General features: G+C 39.1%; 2 protein-coding genes across 3 annotated transcripts; both read left to right on the top strand.

Annotated features, from left to right (window-relative positions):
• The first annotated feature begins 12,596 nt into the window (after positions 1-12,596).
• rack1 (receptor for activated C kinase 1) lies at positions 12,597-19,961 on the top strand. The gene is made up of 8 exons (XM_062045917.1): positions 12,597-12,819; positions 14,434-14,605; positions 18,380-18,527; positions 18,635-18,730; positions 18,899-19,009; positions 19,209-19,349; positions 19,545-19,655; positions 19,850-19,961. Exons 1-8 carry the CDS (start codon positions 12,711-12,713, stop codon positions 19,913-19,915), a joined length of 954 nt encoding a protein of 317 aa, XP_061901901.1. The 5' UTR covers positions 12,597-12,710; the 3' UTR covers positions 19,916-19,961.
• A 602-nt stretch (positions 19,962-20,563) lies between these two features.
• Positions 20,564-26,963, top strand: LOC133648034 (nucleoside diphosphate kinase homolog 5-like). Of its 2 annotated transcripts, XM_062043807.1 has the most exons (6): positions 20,564-20,720; positions 20,845-21,064; positions 21,151-21,347; positions 25,867-25,967; positions 26,033-26,151; positions 26,235-26,963. In XM_062043807.1, the coding sequence occupies exons 2-6, from the start codon at positions 20,939-20,941 to the stop codon at positions 26,310-26,312; spliced, it is 621 nt and encodes a 206-aa protein (XP_061899791.1). In that variant the 5' UTR covers positions 20,564-20,720; positions 20,845-20,938; the 3' UTR covers positions 26,313-26,963. The 2 variants fall into 2 exon arrangements, with proteins under 2 accessions (XP_061899791.1, XP_061899790.1); XM_062043806.1 differs by having other exon boundaries at positions 20,564-21,064.
• The last annotated feature ends 767 nt before the right edge of the window (positions 26,964-27,730 follow it).

The following is a 27,730-nucleotide window of genomic DNA, read 5'->3' as shown; positions in this document are numbered from 1 at the left end:
ACTTCTTTTTTCCCCCCTTTTTTTAAGGCTCCCATTAATGCCCTTTTAGCCTTCATTTCAGTACTGTTACTGCACTGGAGAATAATACAACTTGACATGCATTTGCATCACTGAACTACATACAACACACAAACAATGTGCTCTACATACAACACACAAACAATGTGGTCTACATACAACACACAAACAATGTGGTCTACATACAACACACAAACAATGTGGTCTACATACAACACACAAACAATGTGCTCTACATACAACACACAAACAATGTGGTCTACATACAACACACAAACAATGTGCTCTACATAAAACACACAAACAATGTGGTCTACATACAACACACAAACAATGTGCTCTACATACAACACACAAAGACAAAGATATGTTTCAAAGGGCCAATTTATTTCAGGCCAGAAAAAATTGACAAAACTATTTTAAATAGCTGCAACATAATGGCACTTTAACTTTAACTCTAAGTAGATAGGATCTTTGATCCAAGACACAACTTACATTTAACTAAAATGTTATTTTCTTTGTGCTCGACAAAAGAAAAGTATTGAGAATGTCTCCATGTTAAAAAACTCGACTTCTGGCTTCGCCATGATGTCTTGTTAGTTGTTATGAGAGTCGCGTATGTGTGTGTGTGTGTGTGGCCCTTTAAGATATGACAGCATGAGAGGTGAGTGACGTCAGTGAGTGAGTGGGCGAGAGAGGTGAGGGAGCGGCGACAGTGAGTGCGTGTAGGTGCTCTAGCTTGGTGGATGGCTGCGTGCAATAAAGTCACAAAGTTGCAACAAACCGCCGGGCTCGTCATTCACCCTCAGCTGTAAAGACCCTCTTCCGGGTAAAGTGAAGGTTGTTAGACCCGAAGTACGGCTCTGGAGGAACGTCTCCCCTGCGGGGAGGCGTGCTTTCTGTGGGTGGGGGAAAGCACGCCTCTTCTTTTCCACCGGAGCGCTCCAATAAAACACACTCAGATCTTCTGTTTCTGGCCGATACTACATACAAATAACGTAAAATAACGCAGTAACGCATCATGCAGTAACGGTAACTGAGTTACTGTATATACAAAAATAACGCGTTAGATTACTAGTTACCGCCGAAACTAACGGCGTTACAGTAACGCGTTACTTAGTAACGCATTAGTCCCAACACTGGTTTCTTCTCTATAAATATACTCAAGTAAAAGTAAAAGTATGTTGCATTAAAACTACTCTTAGAAGTACAATTTATCCCAGAAGTTACTCAAGTAGATGTAACGGAGTAAATGTAGCGCGTCACTACTAGGGATGATGTTTGATAAGAAATTATCGAGTTCGAGTCTATTGTCGAATCCTCTTATAGAACCGATTCCTTATCGATTCTCTTATCGAGTCCAGATAGGTTGTTGTATATGGAAAAAAACACACAATATTTGGTTTAACAAAAGCTCACTTTTATTATATAAGAAAGTAATTTAATCTAAAAAATAAATAAATATTGACTGTTGCCCCCCTAAAAAAATTAAAAATAAAAATATTGACTGTTGTTACCCAAAGTATATTAAGTGGGATTTTTCAGAAAAACAAATATATAAGGTAACACAAAAACAAGCTGTCTCTGTGATCACTATAGGTCAGGGGTCGGCAACCCAAAATGTTGAAAGAGCCATATTGGAGCAAAAATACAAAAACAAATCTGTCTGGAGCCGCAAAAAAGTAAAAGCCATATTGTGTCATGAGTTATGAATTGAATTAAGATGACTTAAAGGAAACTAAATGAGCTCAAATATAGCTACAAATGAGGCATAATGATGCAATATATAGATATAGCTAGCCTAAATAGCATGTTAGCATCGATTAGCTTGCAGTCATGCAGTGACCAAATATGTCTGATTAGCACTCCACACAAGTCAATAACATCAACAAAACTCACCTTTGTGCATTCACGCACAACGTTAAAAGTTTGGTGGACAAAATGAGACAGAAAAAGAAGTGGCATAAAACACGTCCTAGAAAGTCGGAGAAAGTTATACTTGTAAACAAACTATACGGTGAGTTCAAGGACCGCCAAAATTAGTAGGACAAAACGGCGCTCGGCAAATACTCAAATCAGTGAAGCATGTTTAATATAAACAGTGTGTTTTATAACAATTAGGGAGGTTTGCGTCATGTTTGTCCTCCTACGAAAACCATATTAAAACAAAAACGTTTTTTTTTTCCCTCATCTTTTTCCATTTTTCATACATTTTTTAAAAAGCTCCAGAGAGCCACTAGGGCGGCGCTAAAGAGCCGCATGCGGCTCTAGAGCCGCGGGTTGCCGACCCCTGCTATAGGTGTATAAATAATAATATAGTGTTAAATAAAATCAGTCCCTTGGGCACAAAACTGGAAATAATACAGCTCTCCAAAAAGTGCAATTCTGCTGCTATTTGACATAACTATTTGTTCTGATGCTTTGACATTTTTCCACTTTATTTCTTTATTGAAAGAAAATTCTATGAATAGGAAAGTGGTTTGCAAATGTGGTTACAACGCTAAAAAATGAAAAGTTAAAGCTAAAAAAAGAAACACACTTTATTGAGTTAACATTATTTCTTTATAGGGGGAAAGATGTTATGAGCTGGGGAATATAACAACTACACTACCCAGCATGCAACGGGAGTGACGAGCATGCGCGGTAGCCCCGAAAAGTGTTGCATGTCGTCACCCGTGAAAGTAAACGTCAAGAACTCAGCCAACACGCCTCGTCTGCATTATTTATAATTAGACAGACAACACATCTACAGTGTGATTTTGTAACGTTTACAAGGAAAGAAAAACAAAAGTTGAAAAAGGGAGATGTGTTGTATATATATGTATGTGCTGCGGTTGCTATAAGAACGTTGCGACAGCTGCCGTAAAGGAGGTGCGTTGCTAGCCTGGTTGCTATGTTTCCGGTTGGTGGTCAAAGTGTTCGTCATGTGTTTGTAGTCTGCTCAAATCTCCCAGTAAAGTTATTCATTGGATTATACCTTTTGTTTTGAACTTTATTACACCTTGGAGCACTTTTTCCCGTCCATTTTTTTCCTGCTTTCGCTATCTGCGCTTAATGACCGAGCTATGTGACTGATTTCTTGTGATGTCACACGGAGCATTTCTGGTCGGGACGGGATTCGTTCCGAGGGGTTCGAATATAGAACCAACTCTTTTTCTTTACTATAGTGGTCTCGATAACGGGCACCGGTTTTTAAAAAGGGATTCGAGTCCCGGTTCTTTTCTTATCGAACAACCGGGAAAACCGGTTTCGAGTATCATCCCTAGTCACTACCCACCTCTGGTCATGTGCAATCATTTTAATATGTTTTAATAAACATTGAACCAGTCCGGCTTGTAGCAAATTTGTTTTTTTTTGGCCCTCTGATGTATTTGACTTTGACATCCCTGTTTTAGAAGATACCCATTTTTTCCTGTCAAAATCGAAATAATTATTTGCATTTAGTAAAAAAAAAAAAAAAAAAATGAAGTATTTTATTAACACACATGTTTCCCAGGCTTTTGCGGGCCACATACAATGATGTGGCGGGCCAGATCCGGCCCCCGGGCCTTGAGTTTGACACCTGTGTCTTAGTTCAATGCAAATGGCTCCTATTTGGTTGATTACTAAGCCACTAATGATGTATCTCCTTTATCCTCCTCTTTTGCAGTGATGACTAACCAGCAGCATGGAATCTGTACATATTGTTATGGTGTATATTGCAACCACCTTTTCATCTAAAACAGACTTTTTTGTTGTTGTTGATATAATATATTGAAACATGGACACCTCGGCAGTATTACTAAGAACTCCAGAGATCCGTGTAGTGCTTGGAGAAACTGAACTGGACGTTTGGACCAGGTGCAGTTTCAGGGCCGTGACTAACAAAGGCTGACTTGAGGGATGCATGGATGCTGGGATCACGGCTCTCTCCAGCCTGCGGCCCATGGAGGAGCGCGCGTCACTCTCTTCTCCCTCTCTCTTTTCTGAAAGGAGGAGATGGCGAGGCAGAAGCTTAAACGCAAGCGTCTCGTTCACCCTTGAGGGGTCCTGCTCGGGGCGAGGAGGAACACTTCGATGGAGCACAACGCACACTTGCCTCCGTGTCATGCTGAACACTTCAAGTCTCCCGTATGGAAAGTCTCCAGGACGGGGGGGGCGACAAATCCGCTTCTACAAATAAACCCCCCCCCGGAAGCTGCGGCTAATGATGTGGGGTGACGGCGCGTAAGGAAGGGTTGACAGCACATGCAGTATTACGCTTGGATATCTTCCAATTACCCGCCTAAATATAACGTATGGCTGTTTTGGGGGGAAAATTGGCCTTCTTTTGCAGGCTTTCCATAGTTTTCTTGTTCATGTTGCAGTAGAAATGTGTGTTTTTAGGCCAGTTACATTTAGCATTCCTATGCATTGCCGTCACAGTATTCATGCTAAACCAGAGCGTCTGTGTGGTACACTTCCGCGTTGCTCGTCTTCTTATTGCAGTGTTTTTCAACCTTTTCTGAGCCAAGGTACATTTTTTTTAATTGACAAAAATCTCAACGCACACAACCAGCAGAAAACGTAAAAAAATGAAATTTAGCAGCCGATATTGACGGTAAAAAGTCCTTCTCGCAACTGTTGGATATGAATTGAAACCATAACCAACCGTGCATCACTATAGCTCTTGTCTCAAAGTAGGTGTACTGTCACCACCTGTCACATCACGCCCTGACTTATTTGGAGTTTTTTGCTGTTTTCCTGTGTGTAGTGTTTTAGTTCTTGTCTTGCGCTCCTATTTTGTTGTCCACACGCTGTAAGTCTTTGCTGTTGTCCAGCATTCTGTTTTTGTTTACTTTGCAGCCAGTTCAGTTTTACTTTAGTTTTGCATAGCCATACCTAAGCTTCAATGCCTTTTGTTTATTTTTGGTTTAAGCGTTAGATACCTTTTCACCTGCACGCTGCCACCCGCTGTCGTCTGCAGATTGTGATCACGACAAACCATGTTCCCGACGTCTACAAAGCAATTAGCTCCCTGCTGCCACCTACTGATATGGAAGAGTATTACACGGTTACTCTGCCGATCTCTAGACAGCACAGAAACTCATTAAATATTAAAACAAAAAATATATTTTTCCATTTTCACACATCTCTGAAAGAGGTCCCAGGGAGCCACTAGGGCGTCAGTAAAGAGCCTCCTGCTGACCCCCGCACCACATCAGTGTTTTTCAACCTTTTTTGAGCCTTTTCTGAAAAAAATCTCGAGGCACACCACCAGCAGAAAACAGTAAAAAGTCCTTCTCGCAATTGTTGGATATGAATTCAAACCATAACCAACCGTGCATCACTATAGCTCTTGTCTCAAAGTAGGTGTACTGTCACCACCTGTCACATCACGCCCTGACTTATTTGGAGTTTTTTGCTGTTTACCTGTGTGTAGTGTTTTAGTTCTTGTCTTGCGCTCCCATTTTGTTGTTGATTGTCATGTCATGTCATGTACGGATGTACTTTGTGGACGCCGTCTGCTCCACGCGCTGTAAGTCTTTGCTGTTGTCCAGCATTCTGTTTTTGTTTATTTTGCAGCCAGTTCAGTTTTACTTTAGTTTTGCATAGCCATCCCTAAGCTTCAATGCTTTTTGTTTATTTTTGGTTTAAGCATTAGATACCTTTTTACCTGCACCCTGCCTCCCGCTGTCGTCTGCATACTGTGATCACGACAAACCATGTTCCCGACATCTACACAGCAATTAGCTACTTGCTGCCACCTACTGATATGGAAGAGTATTACACGGTTACTCTGCCGAGCTCTAGACAGCACGACACTCAACAACGACACATTTGCGGATTATAATTACTGGTTTTCCAAAAATATTTTTAACCCAATTAGGTGAAATTACATCATCTCCCACGGCACACCAGACAATATCTCACGGTACACTAGTGTGCCGCGGCGCAGTGGTTGAAAAACACTGTCTTATTGCTTTATAACATGGTACACTTCCGCATTGCTGGTCTTATTGCCCTAAAACTGGGTTCATCTTGGTTGGCCCACGGCAAACATAGAATTCAACAAGAAAAATAGCGCAATGTTATATCTTCATAATGAATGCACTGCACAGGAATTGTTCTTAGTTGTTGTTTACTCAACGTCTTGTAGGACACGCACATTGGAACACTCTTCTTCTAATGCCATGTGATGTAGACGAGTGCGCCCCCTATAAGTGTAATTATCTCTCAAGGGAGCCGACAAAAATGCACACATACAGTCGTGGTCAAAAGTTGACATACACTTGTAAAGAACATCATGTCATGGCTGTCTTGAGTTTCCAATCATTTCTACAACTCTTATTTTTTTGTGATAGAGTGATTGGAGCACATACTTGTTGGTCACAAAAAAACATTCATGAAGTTTGGTTCTTTTTTGAATTTATTATGGGTCTACTGAAAATGTGAGCAAATGTGCTGGGGTCAAAAGTATAAATACAGCAATGTTAATATTTGATTACACGTCCCTTGGCAAGTTTTTGGTAGCCATCCACAAGCTGACCACAGAACTTTCCTCCAGAAGGTCTTATCTTTATCTATGTGATGTCAGAAGAAACACAAATTAAGCTGTTTGGCCACAATACCCAGCAATATGTTTGGAGGAGAAAAAATGAGGCCTTTAATCCCAGGAACACCATCCCTACCGCCAAGCATGGTGGTGGTAGTATTATGCTCTGGGCCTGTTTTGCTGCCAATGGAACTGGTGCTTTACAGAGAGTAAATGGGACAATTAAAAAGGAGGATTACCTCAGCCCGGAGGTTGGGTCTTGGGCGCAGTTGGGTGTTCCAACAGGACAATGACCCAAAACACACGTCAAAAGTGGTAAAGGAATGGCTAAATCAGGCTAGAATGAAGGTTTTAGAATGGCCTTCCCAAAGTCCTGACTTAAACGTGTGGCCAATGCTGAAGAAACAAGTCCGTGTCAGAAAACCAACACATTTAGCTGAACCGCACCAATTTTGTCAAGAGGGGCGGTTAAAAATTCAACCAGAAGCTTGTGGATGGTGTTGCGTTTGACCAGATGTTCCTCCAAGTGGGATGTAAAGCGCTGGTCAGTCCCAAGTTCCTTAATGACATATAAACTGACTCAAAGGTACCACCAAGCACAGAATAGGTATTTTGTAATTTATTGTCAAATATTTGAGAATAGAGACCAGCCTCGAACAACACATACGAATGCGTAGCCCAAGTTGATCTGGCATTCCAAAGGAAAAAGCAACTCTTTTCACACAAAGAAAGCCCCCATCTGAAGACAAAGAGAAACTGGTATACAGAGTATACATGGAAACATATGAGCTGATTCAAACATGATTATGAATTTAAAAAAAATAACTCTTAAACATATGCATTATCCACAATGGCTACCAAAAACTTGCCAAGGGACATGTAAGCAAATATTAACATTGCTGTATATATACTTTTGACCTGGCAGATTGGGTCACATTCTCAGTAGAGCCATAATAAATTCATAAAAGAACCAAACTTCATGAATGTTTTTTTGCGACCAGCAAGTATGTGCTCCAATCACTCTATCACAAATAAGTTGTCGAAATGATTGGAAACTCAAGACAGCCATGACGTTATGATCTTTTCACGGCTGTACATACGTAGGTTAATAAAAGATAAAAGATTATCTACGATACCACACGCAAAAAAACAGAATGTAAAAAAAGTACATATTTGAATGTTTTTATTACAAATACCAAAGTAGTTCCACGTGTCATTTTTCAGTACACGTTTGCCTTAAAAGCTGCCATTTTTCACCTGTAATTAGTTTGATTGATGATGATATTTTCATCCCTGTTTTTTCCCGTGTTGCTGCTGACTTAAACGTGTGTTATTTGTATGATAGTTTTTAATTAATATTCGAAATAACCGACTAAAGTATGACATTTGGTTTAACTGCTTGGAATTTAACTCTTTTTAAAGCTGGTTAATTTTACATCTATGCATGTGTGCCTTCTTTAATGTGTCAGGTTCAAGAACTTTTATTAGTGTGTTTTGGTCTTTGCATCACATTTACAGGATATTAATCGTGTAATGCTTTGTAAAGTTGGACTCCCTATACAACTTTTGCAAGGTTGTAACGCATAATGTACGTGCACAGTCATACAGGGATGATTGCACAGTATAAGGATTGGGGCCTCTTTTGAGAAATTAGCATTATATTTTCTTAAGGAACTAATAATCCTAATGCTATATATTCTGCTGACCAGCTCCAAATTATTGAGGAATAATAATGCGTGCAACAGTCACTGCAATTTGTTTATAAGTACATTTTCAGTCAATGCACTGTCTTGGAAAAGCCTTTTTTGATTATTAATTTGTTGTATTTTTTTTATTTTTTATTAAAAATAACTAGGATCAGTAATCACTACAGTCGACCCTTGTCACATCGTGGATTTTTTATTTTATTTTTATTTTGGGCGGGTATTCTATGTATTTTTGGACTAAATTAAGCATTCCCAACCATCAAAATAGATTAAAAAAATATTATTGCTATAGTAGTATTTCTCACTAGATGAGACCCAACCAATCAGATATGCTGTTCAGTATCGTGGCCTCCGATTGGCTTAGCCTCAGGCCAGCCTTTACAGTGTGGAGGTGACTATGTAGGTCAGGGGTCACCAACCTTTTTGAAACCAAGAACTACTTCTTGGGTAGTGATTAATGCGAAGGGCTACCAGTTTGATACACACTTAAATAAATTGTCAGAAATAGCCAATTTGCTCAATTTACCTTTAACTCTATGTTATTATTGATCATTAATGATATTTATATTTGTGGAAACACTGATCATCTTAATGATTTCTCACAATAAATATATATAGAAACAGATAAATATCAATATGCAACACTTTATTTTTATATTTTCTCTAAGTGCACATTTTTCAAATTGAACATTTTCAAATGACCACTTCTAAGACAGTCTTGTGAAATCACAATATCAATCAATCAATCAATCAATCAATCAATGTTTATTTATATAGCCCTAAATCACTAAGTGTCTCAAAGGGCCCATTTTAACTAGCTAGCCACTAACATTTTTTAACAAATCATGACTTACTTTGCACCATGTTTGTACAAATAATAACTCATGTAAAATACAAAAGTCAACTCTCAAATTTTTATATAAATCATGTCACACTTTGAACTGGACACCAAATCTGTTATCTGTTTTTTTGTCAGTTAGTGAAGACCAAGTCTTTAAAATATTTTCTTGGATTTTCAAATTCTATTTGAGTTTTGTCTCTCTTAGAATTAAAAATGTCGAGCAAAGCGAGACCAGCTTGCTAGTAAATAAATACAATTTAAAAAATAGAGGCAGCTCACTGGTAAGTGCTGCTATTTGAGCTATTTTTAGAACAGGCCAGCGGGCTACTCATCTGGTCCTTACGGGCTACCTGGTGCCCGCGGGCACCACGTTGGTGACCCCTGATGTAGGTGTTAATTCATGTCCAGAGGCCTCTCATAATATTAAAATGACATATTTAGAATGTTTTATAATTAGAATGAATAATTCCTACTTTGCGGATTTTAATTCATGGTCTAGTCCGAAACCAAATAACAGCGATAAACGAGGGTTTATTCTAAAGCAACTTCTCATAAGAAGACTCCCATTATTTTCTTCCATGCATGCAAGTTGAGTGTGTATTTGTACATAAACATTTATTTACATACACTACCGTTCAAATGTTTGGGGTCACATTGAAATGTCCTTATTTTTGAAGGAAAAGCACTGTACTTTTCAATGAAGATAACTTTAAACTAGTCTTAACTTGAAAGAAATACACTCTATACATTGCTAATGTGGTAAATGACTATTCTAGCTGCAAATGTCTGGTTTTTGGTGCAATATCTACATAGGTGTATAGAGGCCCATTTCCAGCAACTATCACTCCAGTGTTCTAATGGTACAATGTGTAAGCTCATTGGCTCAGAAGGCTAATTGATGATTAGAAAACCCTTGTGCAATCATGTTCACACATCTGAAAACAGTTTAGCTCGTTACAGAAGCTACAAAACTGACCTTCCTTTGAGCAGATTGAGTTTCTGGAGCATCACATTTGGGGGATTAATTAAACGCTCAAAATGGCCAGAAAAAGAGAACTTTCATCTGAAACTCGACAGTCTATTCTTGTTCTTAGAAATGAAGGCTATTCCACAAAATTGTTTGGGTGACCCCAAACTTTTGAACGGTAGTGTAATTGTACCAGAAACAAGTTTTCTGTACTCTTCGCATGAGATGAGTTGAGGATCATAAGCATGGTTGAAGTGCTTTATGGGTGAATCAAACGGTTGATTGGAGGCTAGTGTGGATATCTGTCAGTTATCATTTCATTTCTTTTTGCAGATGACATCACTTTGAAGGCTTATTAGAGTTGCTAATTGTAGCACAACGCCTGGATTGTTTGGTGTTGTAGCCAATAACATAATATCAAAGTATTAGCTTGACTTTGGGAGAACGTTTGCTTGTGTATTTGTTTGTAAAAGAATGAAGCTATTTTTGTAATTATTGTTTGAATATGTGTGTAACTTGGTCAATTTAACATGCAGACTGAAATAAACTGATTTCTATGCTTTTTTTGTGATATACAGTACGTGTCAACTCATTTTTTAATTTCCCTGAGGGAACTCTCCTGAAGGAATCAATAAAGTACTACCTATCTATCTATTTCCATGGCAAATTCATGGAATCCTCTGCAACATTTTGATCATTTCTGATCTCTTTGGCATAGAAGTGTTATATTTAAGATGTTACAATGAGTTTATTGTTACACAATAGTTAAAATAGCTTTAATAACGTAAACATCATCATCAATGTTTATTTATATAGCCCTAAAGCACAAGTGTCTCAAAGGGCTGCACAAGCCACAACGACATCCTCGGTTCAGAGCCCACATAAGGGCAAGGAAAAACTCACAACCCAGTGGGACGTCAATGTGAATGACTATGAGAAACCCTGGAGAGGACCACAGATGTGGGTGACCCCCCCGCCCCTCTAGGGTAGACCGGATGCAATGGACGTGTCGAGTGGGTCTAACATAATATTGTGAAAGTCCAGTCCATAGTGGATCTAACATAATAGTGAGAGTCCAGTCCATAGTGGATCTAACATAATAGTGAGAGTCCAGTCCATGCTGGGGCCAGCAGGAGACCATCTCGAGCGGAGACGGGTCAGCAGCGCAGAGATGTCCCCAACCGATGCACAGGCGAGCGGTCCACCCCGGGTCCCGACTCTGGACAGCCAGCGCTTCATCCGTGGCCACCGGACCTGTGTCCCCCCCCTCCACAAGGAGGATGGGGGCAGAGGAGAAAAGAAAAGAAACGGCAGATCAACTGGTCTAAAAGGGGGGTCTATTTAAAGGCTAGAGTATACAAATGAGTTTTAAGATGGGACTTAAATGCTTCTACTGAGGTAGCATCTCTTAACTGTTACCAGGAGGGCATTCCAGAGTACTGGAGCCCCAATAGAAAACGCTCTATAGCCCGCAGACTTTTTTGGGCTCCGGGAATCACTCATAAGCCGGAGTTCTTTGAAGGCAGATTTCTTGCCGGGACATATGGTACAATACAATCGGCAAGATAGGATGGAGCTAGACCGTGTAGTATTTTATACGTAAGCAGTAAAACAGCATCTGCTTGAACTCTTTACAGAAAGTATTCACAGCGCTTCACTTTTTCCACATTTCGTTATGTTACAGCCTCATTTCAAAATGGAACAAAATATTTTTTGCCCTCAAAATTCCACACACAATACCCCATAATGACAATTTGAAATGTTTTTTTTATTAAAAAAGTAAGAAATTGCATGTACATAAGTATTCACAGCCTTTGCTCAATACTTTGTTGATGCACTTCTCCAAAGTGGGCTGGCTCAAGGTGGAGGACAGAGAAAAACAACTTGCACTGAGCCTAGTCTATAAAATCCGCTACACCTCCCTGATACCGAAGTACATGTCAAACTACTTCCTTAACGTAAATGACCGCCATAACCACAACACCAGGGGGAGCTCCACTAACCACGTTAAACCCAGATTCCGATCTAACAAAGGTCTTAACTCATTCTCTTTCTATGCCACATCAATGTGGAAGGCGCTCCCAACAGGTATAAAAGAAAGGGCATCTCTATCCTCCTTCAAAACCGCACTAAAAGAACACCTCCAGGCAACTTCAACCATAAACTAACACCCTCCCTTTCACATCATACCTCTTCGGATTGTAAATAATCAAATGTAAATAATCAAATGTAGATAATGTACCCTTATCTACAATTTTTTTTTATTACAATTATTTCATTATGCTTCTCTGTGGGGTGAATAAGTAGAACAAAATGTAATGAGAAAATAACGGACCAATGATTACATTTTGTTTTGTTGATCTATGTTTTTATTATTTATTTTAAATGACCAGATTTGTATCTTATTTTGAAAGAAAAAATAAAGCTCCATACTTTCAACAATAACTTTTTTTCACTGCAGTACCGCCATATGCCTGTGTGGCGCTGCTTCAAACAGCCCTATTTCCCAGAATCCTTTGCTGGCTTTTCACCCCTCATAGTTTGTCCATCCGGGTTCCTACTTCCTTTTCCTCTGTGCCCAGATGCGATGAGGACGTAGGTAAAATTTGGACTTCTTATAATCCGAATCCATCCTTGTCGAAGGCTTCACCAAACAACGCCAAAATGACCGAGCAGATGACAGTGAGGGGGACCCTTAAGGGGCACAGTGGATGGGTCACGCAGATCGCCACGACGCCTCAATATCCCGACATGATTCTATCGGCGTCCCGAGGTGAGGTTCCTCCCGCCGGCTCCGCCAACATGGCTGTGCTAGCATAAAGTCAGCTAGCTAGTTGGTTGTCGTAATGTAAAATAAACGGCAGTGCTATTGTGAAGGATTAATAAACATACACTAAAATGAATACATTCTTTATAACTTATTGCTTAGTAACTCATTCTGGCCAGGCTTGAGAATAAACGAATTATAGCCGTGGTTCTCATTAGCTAACGTTAGCGCTAACTGTAGTAGCTTTATCATTAATAACCAATGTTCTTTGAGTACTAAAGTGAAGTGCGTGAATCCATATTTGTGTAATTGAAGTTTAAGTATGGCTGTACAAGTAAGAATTGAAAGGTAATGTCCCCTGGATATACATTTTAAAACATTAATTCATTAAACAGCAAATGTTCTTTAAGTACAAAAGTGAAGTGTGTGAATCCTTATTTGTGTAATTAATGTTTAAGTATGTCTGCACAATTAAGTATTGAAAGGTAATGTCCCCTGGATATACATATTAAAACATTCATTCATGAACAGCCAATGTTTGAGTACAAAAGTGAAGTGCGTGAATCCATTTTTGTGTAAATAAAGTTTAAGTATGTCTGCACAAGTAAGCATTGAAAGGTAATGTCCCCCGGATGTACATATTTAAACATTAATTCATTATAGCCAATGTTTTTTTAGTACAAAAGTGAAGTGAGTGAGTCCTTATTTGTGTAATTAAAGTTTAAGTATGTCTGCACAAGTATTGAAAGGCAATGTCATTTCATTTAATTATTTATTACAGGCAATGCCATTAAAAAAAAAAAGTCCAAAGTTGACAACACATAATACAAATTAATATAGTGCAAAAGGTAATGTATAGTATGTAATGCATGTCCCCTGGATGTACATATTACAACTTTAATTCATTAATAACCAATGTTCTTTGAGTACAAAAGTGAAGTGTGTGAATCCATATTTGTGTAATTGAAGTTTAAGTGTCTGCACAAGTAAGCATTGAAATAGGGCTGGGCGGCATTTAAAACTTTCATGCAGAGAGGGAAACCACAACTAAGTCAATTTACCAAAACTGCATTTATTAAACTGTTATTAAGCAGTGGCACAAACAGTCATGTCATTTCAAAACAGAAAGTGCAAGATTGTCAGACATTTTAAAACAAGCTATGAGTGCACTTTTGTGCATGATGTCACTAAGATGACATATCAAAACAACACTAAATTTAAGTTCACTTTTTGTACAGAACGCCACTACAATAGTTTAAAACAAATAAAGTGCACTTTTGTGCATGATGTCACACAAGATATTTCAATAACTGTCAAATAAAAATGAGCTGCATAATAGGAGATCAAATAGTGTATGTCCTTCGCTATGTGGTAGGTTACTGCGGACGTTATCTCCTTTGGTTGTTGACTATTTTTTTCATACGGTGTTGATGTGGAAATGGTTGCCTTGGCATTTTGTTGGTGTGGTACCGAACGGAGATGTTGATATGCGGAGTTTCAAGCACTCTTCGTTCTCATATACCGATACATCGCCCAGCCCTACTTTGAAAGATAATGTCCCCTGGATATACATTTTAAAACTTTAATTTGTGGAAAATAAACCGTGGTTATTCCCCACAGACAAGTCCATCATCATGTGGAAGCTGACCCGCGATGAAACAAACTATGGCATCCCTCAGCGCTCCTTGAAGGGTCACTCGCACTTTGTCAGCGATGTTGTCATCTCCTCGGATGGACAGTTTGCCCTGTCTGGCGCCTGGGACAGCACCCTCCGCCTGTGGGACCTCACCACGTAAGACCTGCCTGCCACCTTACCCTGTGGTGTACTTTCACCCTCTTGCTCATAGGTCTGTAGATTATTCCAATGTACTTGTATTGACATGTTTAGTATGTGTTTGTCGTAGACTCTTCCATCCCGATTGAGGCCGTGTCCACACAAATGAATTAGACTCCTCGCATATTTTTCACGGTCCGTTAAGAAATTTCCATCCTCATGACTAAAATAAAATAAAAAATCTGTACATATTAATCTTTTCACATTCCAGGGTGTACCCCGCCTTCCGCCCGATTGCAGCTGAGATAGGCTCCAGCACCCCCCGCGACCCCCAAAAAGGGACAAGCGGTAGAAAGCGGTATCAAAGATCTGTCCTCATACTAATCCATTCACATTCTGTCATCAGGGTCTCCTTCGGGTCATTAAATAGTATTGAAAGTCATCAAGTAGATTTTGTAAAAATTATAATGATAAATTACCCCTTACATAGCAATTGAAAAAATAAAAACAATGCCCAGAAGCATTAAAAAAATCATACAATTGCCATTGGCAACAAAAAAACAAATGGACTGTTTATTTTTTTTTTGCAAAAAATACACTTCAAGATGTTCAACATTAATTGAAGTTTATTTTTTGCTAACAGATTGAGTCTATTTTATGAGGTTTGTTTACATAGTTAAGACAATTGTTGTTCACCCCACAATGGTTAAAAAAACACTAAAGAAATTGCAATATATTTTGCGTTTGAAAGGGTTATACACATTATATATTATGATTACATGAGTGCTTAATTTGGCCACTTAATGTAAACTTCAATTTTTCAACATTGTCTAATGCTTACAATTTTGTCTTTACAGACAATTGTCGGTTTGACTAACGAGCTAAGTTTCATTAAAAAGCATTACATTAGATTTCCTGATACCTGCAGAAACTGTAGTTTGGCCTATAAGCCAAAAACAAACACAGGTGATACGGTTGTGCATTCTAATGCCCAAGTTCTGCCACACAAAAAGCTAAATTTGTAAGGATAAATACCCGTTTCCATGTAGCTGAGAAGCATTTTTAACATATCCGTATTCGAGTAGACATGGCCTGAATTTCAAATTAAGGAAACCATAGAAACTTGCTCACTAGCGTAATTTTCAGACAATACCGTGCACTTAAATTGTATTTTTTTCTCAAAAAAAGTCAGTGCGCCTTATAACCCGGTGTGCCTAATGTACGTATTAATTCTGGTTGTGCTTATTTACCTTAAAGCAATTTTATTTGGTCAGGGTTTACCCTAGATTGCCAAGATACCTATGGTATGGAGCCGTGGCCAATGTGACCTCACATTTGCTACGATGCATAAATTTTCTTTAAAAAAGCAAAAACAACAAAAAGTATACATTAAAAACAAATTTGTTATAAATTTTAGTATTAATTGATTTAGGTAGAAATATCTAATTTTACATTACAAGACCTCTTTGACAATCAAATCATGTAACAATCCAAGTTGTGTTGTTAATGTGTGGAACTGGTGTCTCTACATGTTGTAATGCCTCCTCTGAATGCAAGTGCTCCAAAAGCAGAATTTCAAATTCTGTGTTTCTACAAAATACGGAATCAGGCAAGACACCAACTGCAGGCATTTTTTTTTTATTGTCGTAAAAAGCGTATTTGTTCTTTTTGTGTTGAGCTGTTTATAAAAGCATTAATGTCTGAAACGCATTAATGTCTGAAACACATTAAATTAAAACAAATTAATTGACCATTCATTGTTAAAACAAAAAAACTATCAGAATAGGGTACACTTATTAATGATGAAAAATTACATCTGTGATACTGCGATTCATTTTGATTTAACTATGAACAATTTGATTAACGCGATTAAATATTTTAATTGTTTGACAGCCGTAGTAATAACATATTTTCTTTACATAATACTGTTTTGCTGTATTTTTCAATTGTACATTGTACTTTGTGATTTTTTTTTCCAAGAGAATTCGTCAATCCTTTTAGTCACTATTTCTTTATTAAAATTAAAAACAAACATAGCCTCTATTTCTGGTGTTATTGTAGACTGTACTCGTGTTTAGAGACATCTGTCACTCTGTCCACGACAAAAAGCGAGCTGCAAATAGTCTGGCACATGCTTTGCGCTGCTGCAAGCCTTCTTCTTGAAAGCCGTCAGCGTCATCTTAAATTTTATAGATCACTGTCGGCAGGTTTCTCGGGATATATTAAAGTATGCGGACATTCTGCCTCCGATCCAGACAAATCCGTGCGTATGGCTTTTGCCCTTGCAACATTCGGTTTCCGCAGCGCTGTTCCGGTGGGGCCCGTTGTTAGCTTGGTTGGCAATAAAAGGTAAAATGGTCAGATTGTGTTTTTTCTGGACATTACAATACTTTATATTGCTTTTTGTTTTCAAGCAAAAACTCAAATTTTAAGAATATAGAACATTACACTCAAAGCTCAAATCTGTCAATGTTTTATTGCAATTTTGGTCATCTACGAAGCCGCACCGCTTGAATTGTCGGCGCAATACGGCTACTGCAGTCAGACGTACTGTGCTTCAACATACAGGTATTATGGTGTGTGTGTTTATAAGGATCTCAAAATTGCATCTAGTAGGAGACATTATCTGGCGTTTGTTTCGCAATGTTATGCAAAACCAACTTTACTTGGTTCTTGCTGTTGTGTATTTGCGTTCTACATTAGTCCCGAAAATGTGAGCGCGTCCGCGGCAGAAGCTGTAGGTAGTCAAGAAGCTTGTTTTTCTCCATCCTCTTGTAGTGGGGCATTCATCCTCCGCTGTTGCCATCTAATATAACGTAGGGTACAGTCTAACATATACTGTATGTGGCAGTAGACTTGCTATGGAAGAGCTAAAACTACTGCTACAACTAAGGTGAAGAGGAGAAGACGCTGTCAAAGTGGAGCCATGTAAATAAGACCGCCCACAAAACAGAAGTTGAAGCGGCTCGAAAATGGTCTGTAAAACATCCATCCATGCAAAATATGGATCAAAGAACCACCATTACATGTTATGTTGACCACAAGGAAGTGATTTAAATGTAGGAAAAAAGTTGTAATATGACCCCTTTTAATCTGGTGTGTGTTTTGTATGAAAATAAACCCGCTCATCAGCAGTGAGCTTAATAATCCGGTGTGACCTATGGTCTAAAAAATAGGATGGTTCGGTTTTTGTTTTAAAATGACATAGGGCGTTTAATAAGGTGTTCATTGGAATTACGTGATAAGCGATCTCTAATGATTTTAGAGTACATGATAAAGTGAAAAGGAAACCACTTACTGATTTATTAACAAGCATGTTACACAACACCGCAGCAAGGGAACCAATGTAATAACTGAGCAATCTGTTTAACTAACATTAATGCCATTGAGGTAATTGTAAACTACAACACAGAATGTGTTATACCCATGCGTTTCAAATATAGCCAGTGCCATCTTGTGTTAAAAACTAATTGGGGTTGCCTACAGCCACGGCTGCTAATGCCAGTCTTTTTTGACCTGCCACTAATTACAGATCCTGGTGGTTATTTACTTTAGTTTCCCATGCAACCAGAGACTATAGGAGACTGCGGCTAATTGAATGCCGGTGTTTATTTGGAATGTTTACAGTAATTAAAATAAACATTCATTCCAGGATCCTCACCATAAAACCTGTATCACCTCTAAAGGCAATTTTTCAACTAACATTTTTAATGACATTGAGGAAGCATGAAACTTCCTAACCTTGGGGCTCAGTGCAGTTTAATATTCCTCTCAACTGTCATGTCTTCTCAGTGGCGCCACCACTCGCCAGTTTGTGGGACACACCAAGGATGTCCTGAGCGTGGCCTTCTCTGCTGATAACCGACAAATTGTGTCTGGCTCCCGCGACAAGACTATCAAGCTGTGGAACACACTTGGAGTCTGCAAGTACACTATTCAGGTGCCAAACAATTTGTGCTCCTAAAGGCTAATTGACCAAGCGACATTTTGAATGTAGGCCTAAAGAAAATACCGCTGTCAAGTCAAAGCATTCTTGTTCATTATTAGGATGAAGGCCATTCTGAGTGGGTGTCGTGTGTGCGCTTCTCCCCCAACAGCAGCAACCCCATCATTGTGTCTTGTGGCTGGGACAAAATGGTCAAGGTATGTCAGTCCTTACTTCCACATGATGCCACATGCCCGATGATTATTTAATGCATGTATTAGCAGAGTGTCACACTGATGAAACACTTATACATATGAGGGCACATTGCTGCTGACTTTGTCATTATGTGACCTACGTGCCGCCATATGATGATGTTTTGCTCCCAGGTGTGGAACCTTGCCAACTGCAAGCTGAAGACAAACCACATTGGTCATACTGGCTACCTGAACACAGTGACCGTGTCTCCTGATGGCTCCCTGTGTGCATCTGGTGGAAAGGTAAACTAATCACTAGACTTTTACTACTAGCTTGCAGCCTTCACCTGTGATGAATCTCATTTGCCTGTCTGTTTATCATTGATGACAAAGAGGCTGTTTCTGAGTTTTACCTGCACCTTTTTGATATTTTCTGGACAGTGAGGTTGCCTGTAAATTGTTTGATAATCCAGGCTGATTGGAGCGTTGTTGTTCCCTTCAGGATGGTCAGGCCATGCTGTGGGACCTGAATGAGGGCAAGCACCTCTACACCCTGGACAGCGGAGACACCATCAACGCCCTCTGCTTCAGCCCCAACCGTTACTGGCTGTGTGCCGCCACTGGCCCCAGTATCAAGATCTGGGTAAACCCTTACTGTTACATGCTTTGTATTGGTTGTGCTGTGGAAAAGCGGTGATGAAACTTCAAATGCCAACTGTATTATTTGATGATAAAGAGGCTGTTTCTGAGCGTTGTGGAAACCAAACTGCTGTTGTCTAAATTGACTGCATTTACTGACAACACACTTGTGTGTGTGTGTGTGTGTGTGTGTGTGCAGGATCTGGAGGGCAAGATTATTGTGGATGAGCTGAGACAGGAGGTGATCAGCACAAACAGCAAGGCTGAGCCCCCACAATGCACCTCTCTGGCCTGGTCTGCCGATGGACAGGTACTATTTACCTTTTTGTGTACAACCCTGATCGTGTTTGTGCATCCCCAGTGATTATACCTATTCACATAAAAATCTGATGTCTTCTGATGACAATCCTGCAATTATGAGGGGCAAAAACAATTCTTTATTTTTTATTTGTTTTACACAATGACACTTTTTTAAATTTTAACCTTTGTTTTGTTTTTATACAGACCCTGTTTGCTGGCTACACTGACAACCTTATCAGAGTGTGGCAGGTTACTATTGGAACCCGATAAGAACTTTTCATCAAAGTAACTTTGAATAAAAGACAGTTTGAAAGAACATGTGGTATATGTGGATTTAATACTCCTTACTGAACTGTTGTTTCTATTAAAGAAAATACGTTATTATAAAACACTTGCAAGTAGAAAGTTAGCTAAATGTAGTACATGGTCCCCATTTAATCTCTGCTTTTGTCTACATTTGTGTTTTTTATAATGCACAATAAGAATAAAATGTTTTTACACACATCATTGTTGTACAGAAACAGACCTATTAAAGAGTCCTAGTCTGCCCACTAGACAGCATTGAGAAGGTGGCTGAACAAAGGATGTTCACATCCATCATGTCTAATCTCACTGCATGCACGACACTGAAGCACAGACTGTACTCCACGGTACAGGAAGAAGTGTTATCGCAGGTCTTTACTACCTGTGACTTTATAAGATGTTTTTATTTTTACTGTGATCTGCTTTTTTTCTTGTGCAATATGGGTGTTAGTGGGGTTTTTTGTTATATACAGTGCAATTGATTAGTGAGCAATGTGAATTCTCACATTTAGTGTTGCACATCAGTCTATCCCTAGGTGCATGTCTTTGGAGGTGGTGGATGTATTCTCACTCATTGTCTACTTTTCATTGCAGTCCCACTTAAGTTCCTGTAAGTACCAGCTGCACTGCAACCACAAAGTCCACATTGTGGGACAAAGTTTATCCTGTTGGGTGACCAAAATGTGTGACTTGCTACAAGTTATCACTCCTGTCCTCTAGATGGCGGTGTTGTCTCCCCGGAGAACTTGCCATTTAGGGAATATCCACTTAGGTTACACACTTGATCTTTTTTTTTTCTTTTTTTTTTTTTAACAAAATCTAGCAACGTAGCATTTTAAACATTTACTATGTTTTATCAACCTTGCTGACTATCTGATTCGGGCTGTTTATTCTAGAGATGTGCAATGTTTGTGGTATCCTAGCAACCCAACGAGTGAGTCTCGGATTGCTGAAGACCCAAACTGCGGCTTATTCGTCATTTAGTGGAAGATGGAACCCACGTCATGGCCTCGTATTTACGTGGAAAGAACTTTGGCTCTCATTAAACCAGATGCAATCCACAGAAGTGAGGAGATTGAGGATACAATTCAGAAAAAAGGCTTCATTATCCTCCAGGTTTGTCTTTTTTTGTGCTTTCTCGTGATCTTGCATGTGATGAAGTAGTTCAACTAAAATGTCCCAACTATTCATCTTTGTTGCAGAAGCGCACAGTGCAGCTGACTCCAGAACAGTCTAGTGACTTCTATGCTGAACATTATGGGAAAGTCACCTTCCCCAGACTGACTGCTTACATGAGCTCGGGTCCGATCATCGCATTGAGTCTCGGCCGCCACAATGCTGTCTCTCACTGGAAGTCCATCATAGGACCTGCTAGAGATGCACAATCTCATCCAGAATGGTAAGACTTACTTATTTTTAAACTGTGAGCGGTGGTGTCCAAAGTGTGGCCCGAGGGCCATTTGCGGCCTGCACCAAATGTTTAACAGCCTGCCTCATGTAAAAATACTATTTAAAAAATAAATAAAAACATATTATAAAAGAGCGAGCAAATAAAATGTAACAAGAAAAAGTTGCCATGCAGACTGTTTTGTTTTTTCCTAAAAGCTGTCATTGCTTGAAAACGAATCATGAATCAACATCAATTCCATGAATTATTGACCGAGGCTTTTAATTATTTTACATAAAATATTCCACTTTGAAATATTTTTTGGGGAAAATATTGCATATCTTAGACTTGGACTTCGACTTCCTTTTATTGTCATTCGAATTTGAACTTTACAGTACAGATAAGAACGGCATTTTGTTGCATTAGCTCATGGTAGTGCAGATAATAATGAATAGATTACTGTACTAGGGATGATACTCGAAACCGGTTTTCCCGGTTGTTCGATAAGAAAATAAGCGAGTCCTCGGACTCGAATCCCTTTTTGAGAACCGGTACCCGTTATCGAGACCACTATAGTAAAGAAAAGAGTTGGTTCTTTATTTTAATCCCTCGGAACGAATCCCGTCCCGACCAGAAATGCTCCGTGTGACATCACAATAAATCAGTCACGTAGCTCAGTCATTAGGCGCAGATAGCGAAAGCAGGAAAACAATGGACGGGAAAAAGCGCTCCAAGGTGTAATAAAGTTCCAAACAAAAGGTATAATCCAATGAATAACTTTACTGAGAGATTTGAGCAGGGTACAAACTCATGAACACTTTTACGACCCTCCGGAAACATAGCAACCAGGCTAGCAACGCACCTCCTTTACGGCAGCTGGCGCAACGTTCTTAAAGCAACCGCAGCAAATACATATATATACAACACATCTCCCTTTTTTAACTTTTGTTTTTCACACTGTATATGTGTTGTCTGTCTAATTATAAATAATGCAGACGAGGCGTGTTGGCTGAGTTCTTGACGTTTACTTTCACGGGTGACGACATGCAACAACACTTTTCGGGGCTACCACGCATGCTCGTCACTCCCGTTGCATGCTGGGTAGTGTAGTTGTTATATTCCCTAGCTCATAACGTCTTTCCCCCTATAAAGAAATAATGTTAGCTCAATAAAGTGTGTTTCTTTTTTTAGCTTTAACTTTTCATTTTTTAGCATTGTAACCACATTTGCAAACAACTTTTCTCTTCATAGAATGTTCTTTCTTTCTTTAAAGGGCAAAAATGTCAAAGCATCATAACAAACAGTTATGTCAAATAGCAGCAGAATTGCACTTTTTGGAGAGCTGTATTATTTCCAGTTTTGTGCCCAAGGGACTGATTTTATTTAACACTATATTATTATTTATACACCTAAAGTGATCACAGACAGGTTGTTTTTGTGTTACTGTATATATTTGTTTTTCTGAAAAATCCCACTTAATATACTTTGGGTAACAACAGTCAATGTTTATTTATTTTATTTTATTTTTTTAGGGGGGTAACAGTCAATATTTATTTATTTATTAGATTAAATTGTTTTCTTATATAATAAAAGTGAGCTTTTGTTAAACCAAATATTGTGTTTTTTTTCCATATACAACAACCAAACTGGACTCGATAAGAGAATCGATAAGGAATCGGTTCGATAAGAGGATTCGATAATAGGCTCGAACTCGATAATTTCTTATCAAACATCATCCCTATACTGTACAGATAAATATATTGCACTCTTGCATATGCATCCACGTTTATGGATGTATGTTATATTGTCTTTACATTCCAGCCAGTTAATCCATTTTTGCGGGGAATTTGAGGGGTTTATTTTAATGCGTTCAAGAGTCTTACGGCCTGAGGGAAGAAGCTGTTACAGAACCTGGAGGTTCTGCTACGGAGGCTGCGGAACCTCTTTCTAGAGTCCAACAGTGGAAACAGTCCTTGGTGGGGGTGGGAGGAGTCTCTGCAGATTTTCTGAGCCCTGGTCAGGCAGCGGCTTTTTTGCGATCTCCTGGATAGGAGGAAGAGGAGTCCTGGTGATCTTTTCCGCCGTCCTCACCACTCTCTGGAGAGACTTCCAGTCTGAGGCACTGCAGGCTCCAGTCCAGACAGAGATGATATCTTGTGTTTGACATATAGAAAAACTAAGTTTTCTTTTGACAAAAAGGCCATAAAACCAAACATTTTTAAAAAACTTCAAATTGATTGAGAGATTTAAAGTGGAACTGCAGTTTTTTGGGAATTTTGCCTATCGTTCACAATCATTATGAGAGACAATTCGACGGATGTATTTTCATAAATAAAGTCGGCTTGCAACAGAGCCAATGGAAGGTCCTCTATTCTGCCCAAAAAACCCAATTTGGATCCCTAATACCATCCAAAAAACGCCAACAGCATTAGATTTACATTTTGTGACTTGAATATTACCCGAGTATTAGTGATATTGTTATTACAAGCGCTAACGCAGACATCCTATTTTTAGCGGCGCTGTGATCACTAGCTTGTGTGGCTCTGTTTACATCAGCGGCTGATGAGCTGCTTTCTCACGTAGGAGTTTGCCGAAGTTTATTCTAGATCATAATCTCTCTCACCTTGATAATAGAAGGATGAGGACGTAATCTGACAAATTGGTAAATTTTGACAGCCAATTTAGACTTGGAAATGGCGAGAAAGACACACATAGACGCTTGATTTCACCCCCCTTTTCTTAGCGAGGATTATGAGTCAGACATTGTACAGTAAATGACGTTTTATTATGTTTTTTTGTCTCTTGTGATGTATGCAGTGAGTAATAATCAGTGATGTTGTTGAAGAAGCGAACGTCATTATACGTTTTTGAAATGAATGTGCTGCCATATGCATAAAATGAGCAAATTACGTAAATATAACTTTTTATTAAATGTGCCCGTTACTACATACATACAGTTTATATTTCCATCATGTATATAAAACCTTAATGGAGGTGTTTGGATGTTTTGAAGGGCTTTTTAGACAGACTAAAGTGATTCCCATTAGCTACATTGTAAGCAGACTTTTGATCGCATTTATTAAATATTTAGAATGCATAAATAAATAAAAATCATGTGTTCTTGTCTTACATAGTTATTGTGAATGTTGGTTCAAATGCAAACAAAGTGCAGTTCCCCTTTAAGTATTGTAAGTTAAACGAAAAACATGCAATACTTTTTTTTTTTTCCATTAACATTTCTCAGACTTGGGGCCCTTTCGGATTCCCAAGAATTTAAAAGGGATTTTTTTCAACAAATGATAATGACTTAAAATCAGCGTTGTTATGAATCATTGACCTAGTTAAGGCTCCAAGTACATCACATTAAATATACCACTTTGAACATTTCTTTGGGGAAAATATGACATATTTTGTGTTTTTGCCATAAAACACGGGGTTTTCTTTAACTGAAAGGGAATAAAACACTGTTGTTGTTTTTTAATTTATATCGACAGCTAGGCCTGAAGATGATCTAGAAATGTAAGCATTGTGTAATAATATTGAAATATATATATATATATAAATGTGTATATATATATGTATATGTGTACGTATGTGTGTATCTTTGTATATGTACATGTGTATATATGTATGTAAATGTGTATATATGTGTGTATATGTATACGTGTATGTATACATCTACGTATATATGTATACTGTGTATATATATATATATATATATATATTAGGGCTGCAACAACTAATCGATTAAAATCGATTATTAAAATAGTTGCAGATTAATTTAGTCATTGATTCGTTGGATCTATGCTATGCGCATGCGCAGAGTTTTTTATTTTTATTTTTTTAAATAAACCTTTATTTATAAACTGCAACATTTACAAACAGCTGAGAAACCCATCCATCCATCCATCTTCTTCCGCTTATCCGAGGTCGGGTCGCGGGGGCAGCAGCCTAAGCAGGGAAGCCCAGACTTCCCTCTCCCCAGCCACTTCGTCCAGCTCCTCCCGGGGGATTCCGAGGCGTTCCCAGGCCAGCCGGGAGACATAGTCTTCCCAACGTGTCCTGGGTCTTCCCCGTTGGACGTGCCCTAAACACCTCCCTAGGAAGGCGTTCGGGTGGCATTCTGACCAGATGCCCGAACCACCTCATCTGGCTCCTCTCCATGTGGAGGAGCAGTGGCTTTACTTAGAGCTCCCTCCGGATGGCAGAGCTTCTCACCCTATCTCTAAGGGAGAGCCCCGCCACCCGGCGGGGGAAACTCATTTCGGCCGCCTGTACCCGTGATCTTGTCCTTTCGGTCATAACCCAAAGCTCATGACCATAGGTGAGGATGGGAACGTAGATCGACCGGTAAATTGAGAGCTTTGCCTTCTGGCTCAGCTCCTTCTTCACCACATATATATATATATATATATATATATATATATATATATATATATATATATATATATATATATATCCATCCATCCACATATATAATGTGTGTGTATATACATAGAAGTATGATACTTTCCCATCTTTGTCCCCGCAGCCTTCGAGCAAAGTACGCCACTTCTGAGCTGCAGAACGCTCTCCATGGCAGCGACTCCTCCCACGCTGCCGAGCGGGAGATCAAATTCATGTTCCCGAACAGTAAGAAAAAGTGTGTATTTCAATACAACAACTAGTACTAAACCAACTTGTTCACTGTGCCGCAGCCGTCATGGAGCGCGTTCCCTCGAGAGAAACCACTAAAGAGTACCTGAGTCGGCATGTCAACCAAACTTTGCTGCGAGGACTCACTGAACTCTGCAAACACAAACCCCTCCAACCCTGTGTAAGTACCCCACTCAATGCTTTACATTTGGAAAAGTACACACGTTCATTATGAACAGCACTGTATCGTGTGCTTCCCAACAGGTTTGGCTAGCTGACTGGCTCATCACACACAATCCAAACAAGCCTCAAATATGTCATGGCGTTCCTGAACTGGACTAAAGGTAGAATATCACTCCCTAGTCTGCACCATAGTGAAGCAGAAAAATGGTCACATTTTTAAACCGCGGACATTTATCCATGAAAATATTGAAAAGCTACTGATGGTGTGTTTGATGGAGAAGCAGCTGGAAGTCCACTCTCCAAGGTAAATGCTGTACATTATTAGCACTGTTTTGTTTTTATCCAATATTTCTAATCTAAAAGTTCCATTTTATTTTGAAAAGGCTTATCACGTGTCAAAACTGTGCCGTTTTGGGGGAGCAAGCACCAATAAAACGGATTTCAATTAATTTCAACGGGAGATGTTGATTTGCGGGAAAAAGTCTTTTAAGTACAAGAGCTCCGTCTTAGAAACTATTTTTTGGATCAGTTTTACATGGTGGCCCCCAGTGTCAAATGCTAACATGTCAATCGAAGGTTTTATGCTTGACTCGGTGTGAGGGAGGAAAAAAAAGTAATTTTTTAAATTTTTATTACCACTTCAAAATGTACTCTGTCAGTTTTGTTTACAAACCAAGAATCAGAAATACTTTATTAATCCCTGAGGGGAAATTAAAATGTTCAGCACAATCCCATTCAAGATCAGACAAACATTACAGGGAGACAGAACAGGATCGCTGACGGGTCTGCCAACTTCCGGCGCCCCTTACAAAAAAGGTAAATAATGGGGAGGTTGAGGAAAAAAAAAATGTGTGTAAGCCTGGGCCCCCGGAGAGGGGGTCCAGACTGAGGCCAAGGGAAAAAACAACTCATAGCCATAGCACGCATCCCTCTTACATGTGTGTAAGAGGGTAACATCAAAGGACATTAGTGAAGTGAAGTGAATTATATTTATATAGCACTTTTTCTCTAGTGACTCAAAGCGCTTTACATAGTGAAACCCAATATCTAAGTTACATTTAAACCAGTGTGGGTGGCACTGGGATAAGGTGGGTAAAGTGTCTTGCCCAAGGACACAACGGCAGTGACTAGGATGGCGGAAGCGGGGATCGAACCTGGAACCCTCAAGTTGCTGGCACGGCCACTCTACCAACCGAGCTATACCTATATCTATAAGGCATTAAAAAAGAAAATAGCAATTTGGTAGATTAATATCATTTGCCGATAATTGCATCCTGTTAATGCATTTTTGGACATGATTTATTATGAATGATTGTTGCCTCCACTTCATTTCATGCATTTAAATTCCATTTCTGCAGTGGGTGAGGAGGTTTCAAAAACTTCCCATTATCCAACATGAATCAGAATAGTTTTATTGCCATTGTTTGAGAACGGGTTCACAAACTAGGAATTTTTCTTGGTGCAATGGTGCAACATAAAACACATATAACACATATTTGGTAACAACAAGAGCTGTAACTGAGCTATCAGATCTTGTTATAGACTCAGAAGGAATTCAAGGAGTTCTTGTTCATGTG

This window comes from Entelurus aequoreus, linkage group LG04 (genome assembly GCF_033978785.1).
Source record: "Entelurus aequoreus isolate RoL-2023_Sb linkage group LG04, RoL_Eaeq_v1.1, whole genome shotgun sequence".
In the NCBI taxonomy this organism is placed as follows: Eukaryota; Metazoa; Chordata; class Actinopteri; order Syngnathiformes; family Syngnathidae; genus Entelurus; species Entelurus aequoreus.
The sequence above is the reverse complement of the archived record's forward strand: the minus strand, read 5'-3'. Positions and strand labels throughout refer to the sequence as shown.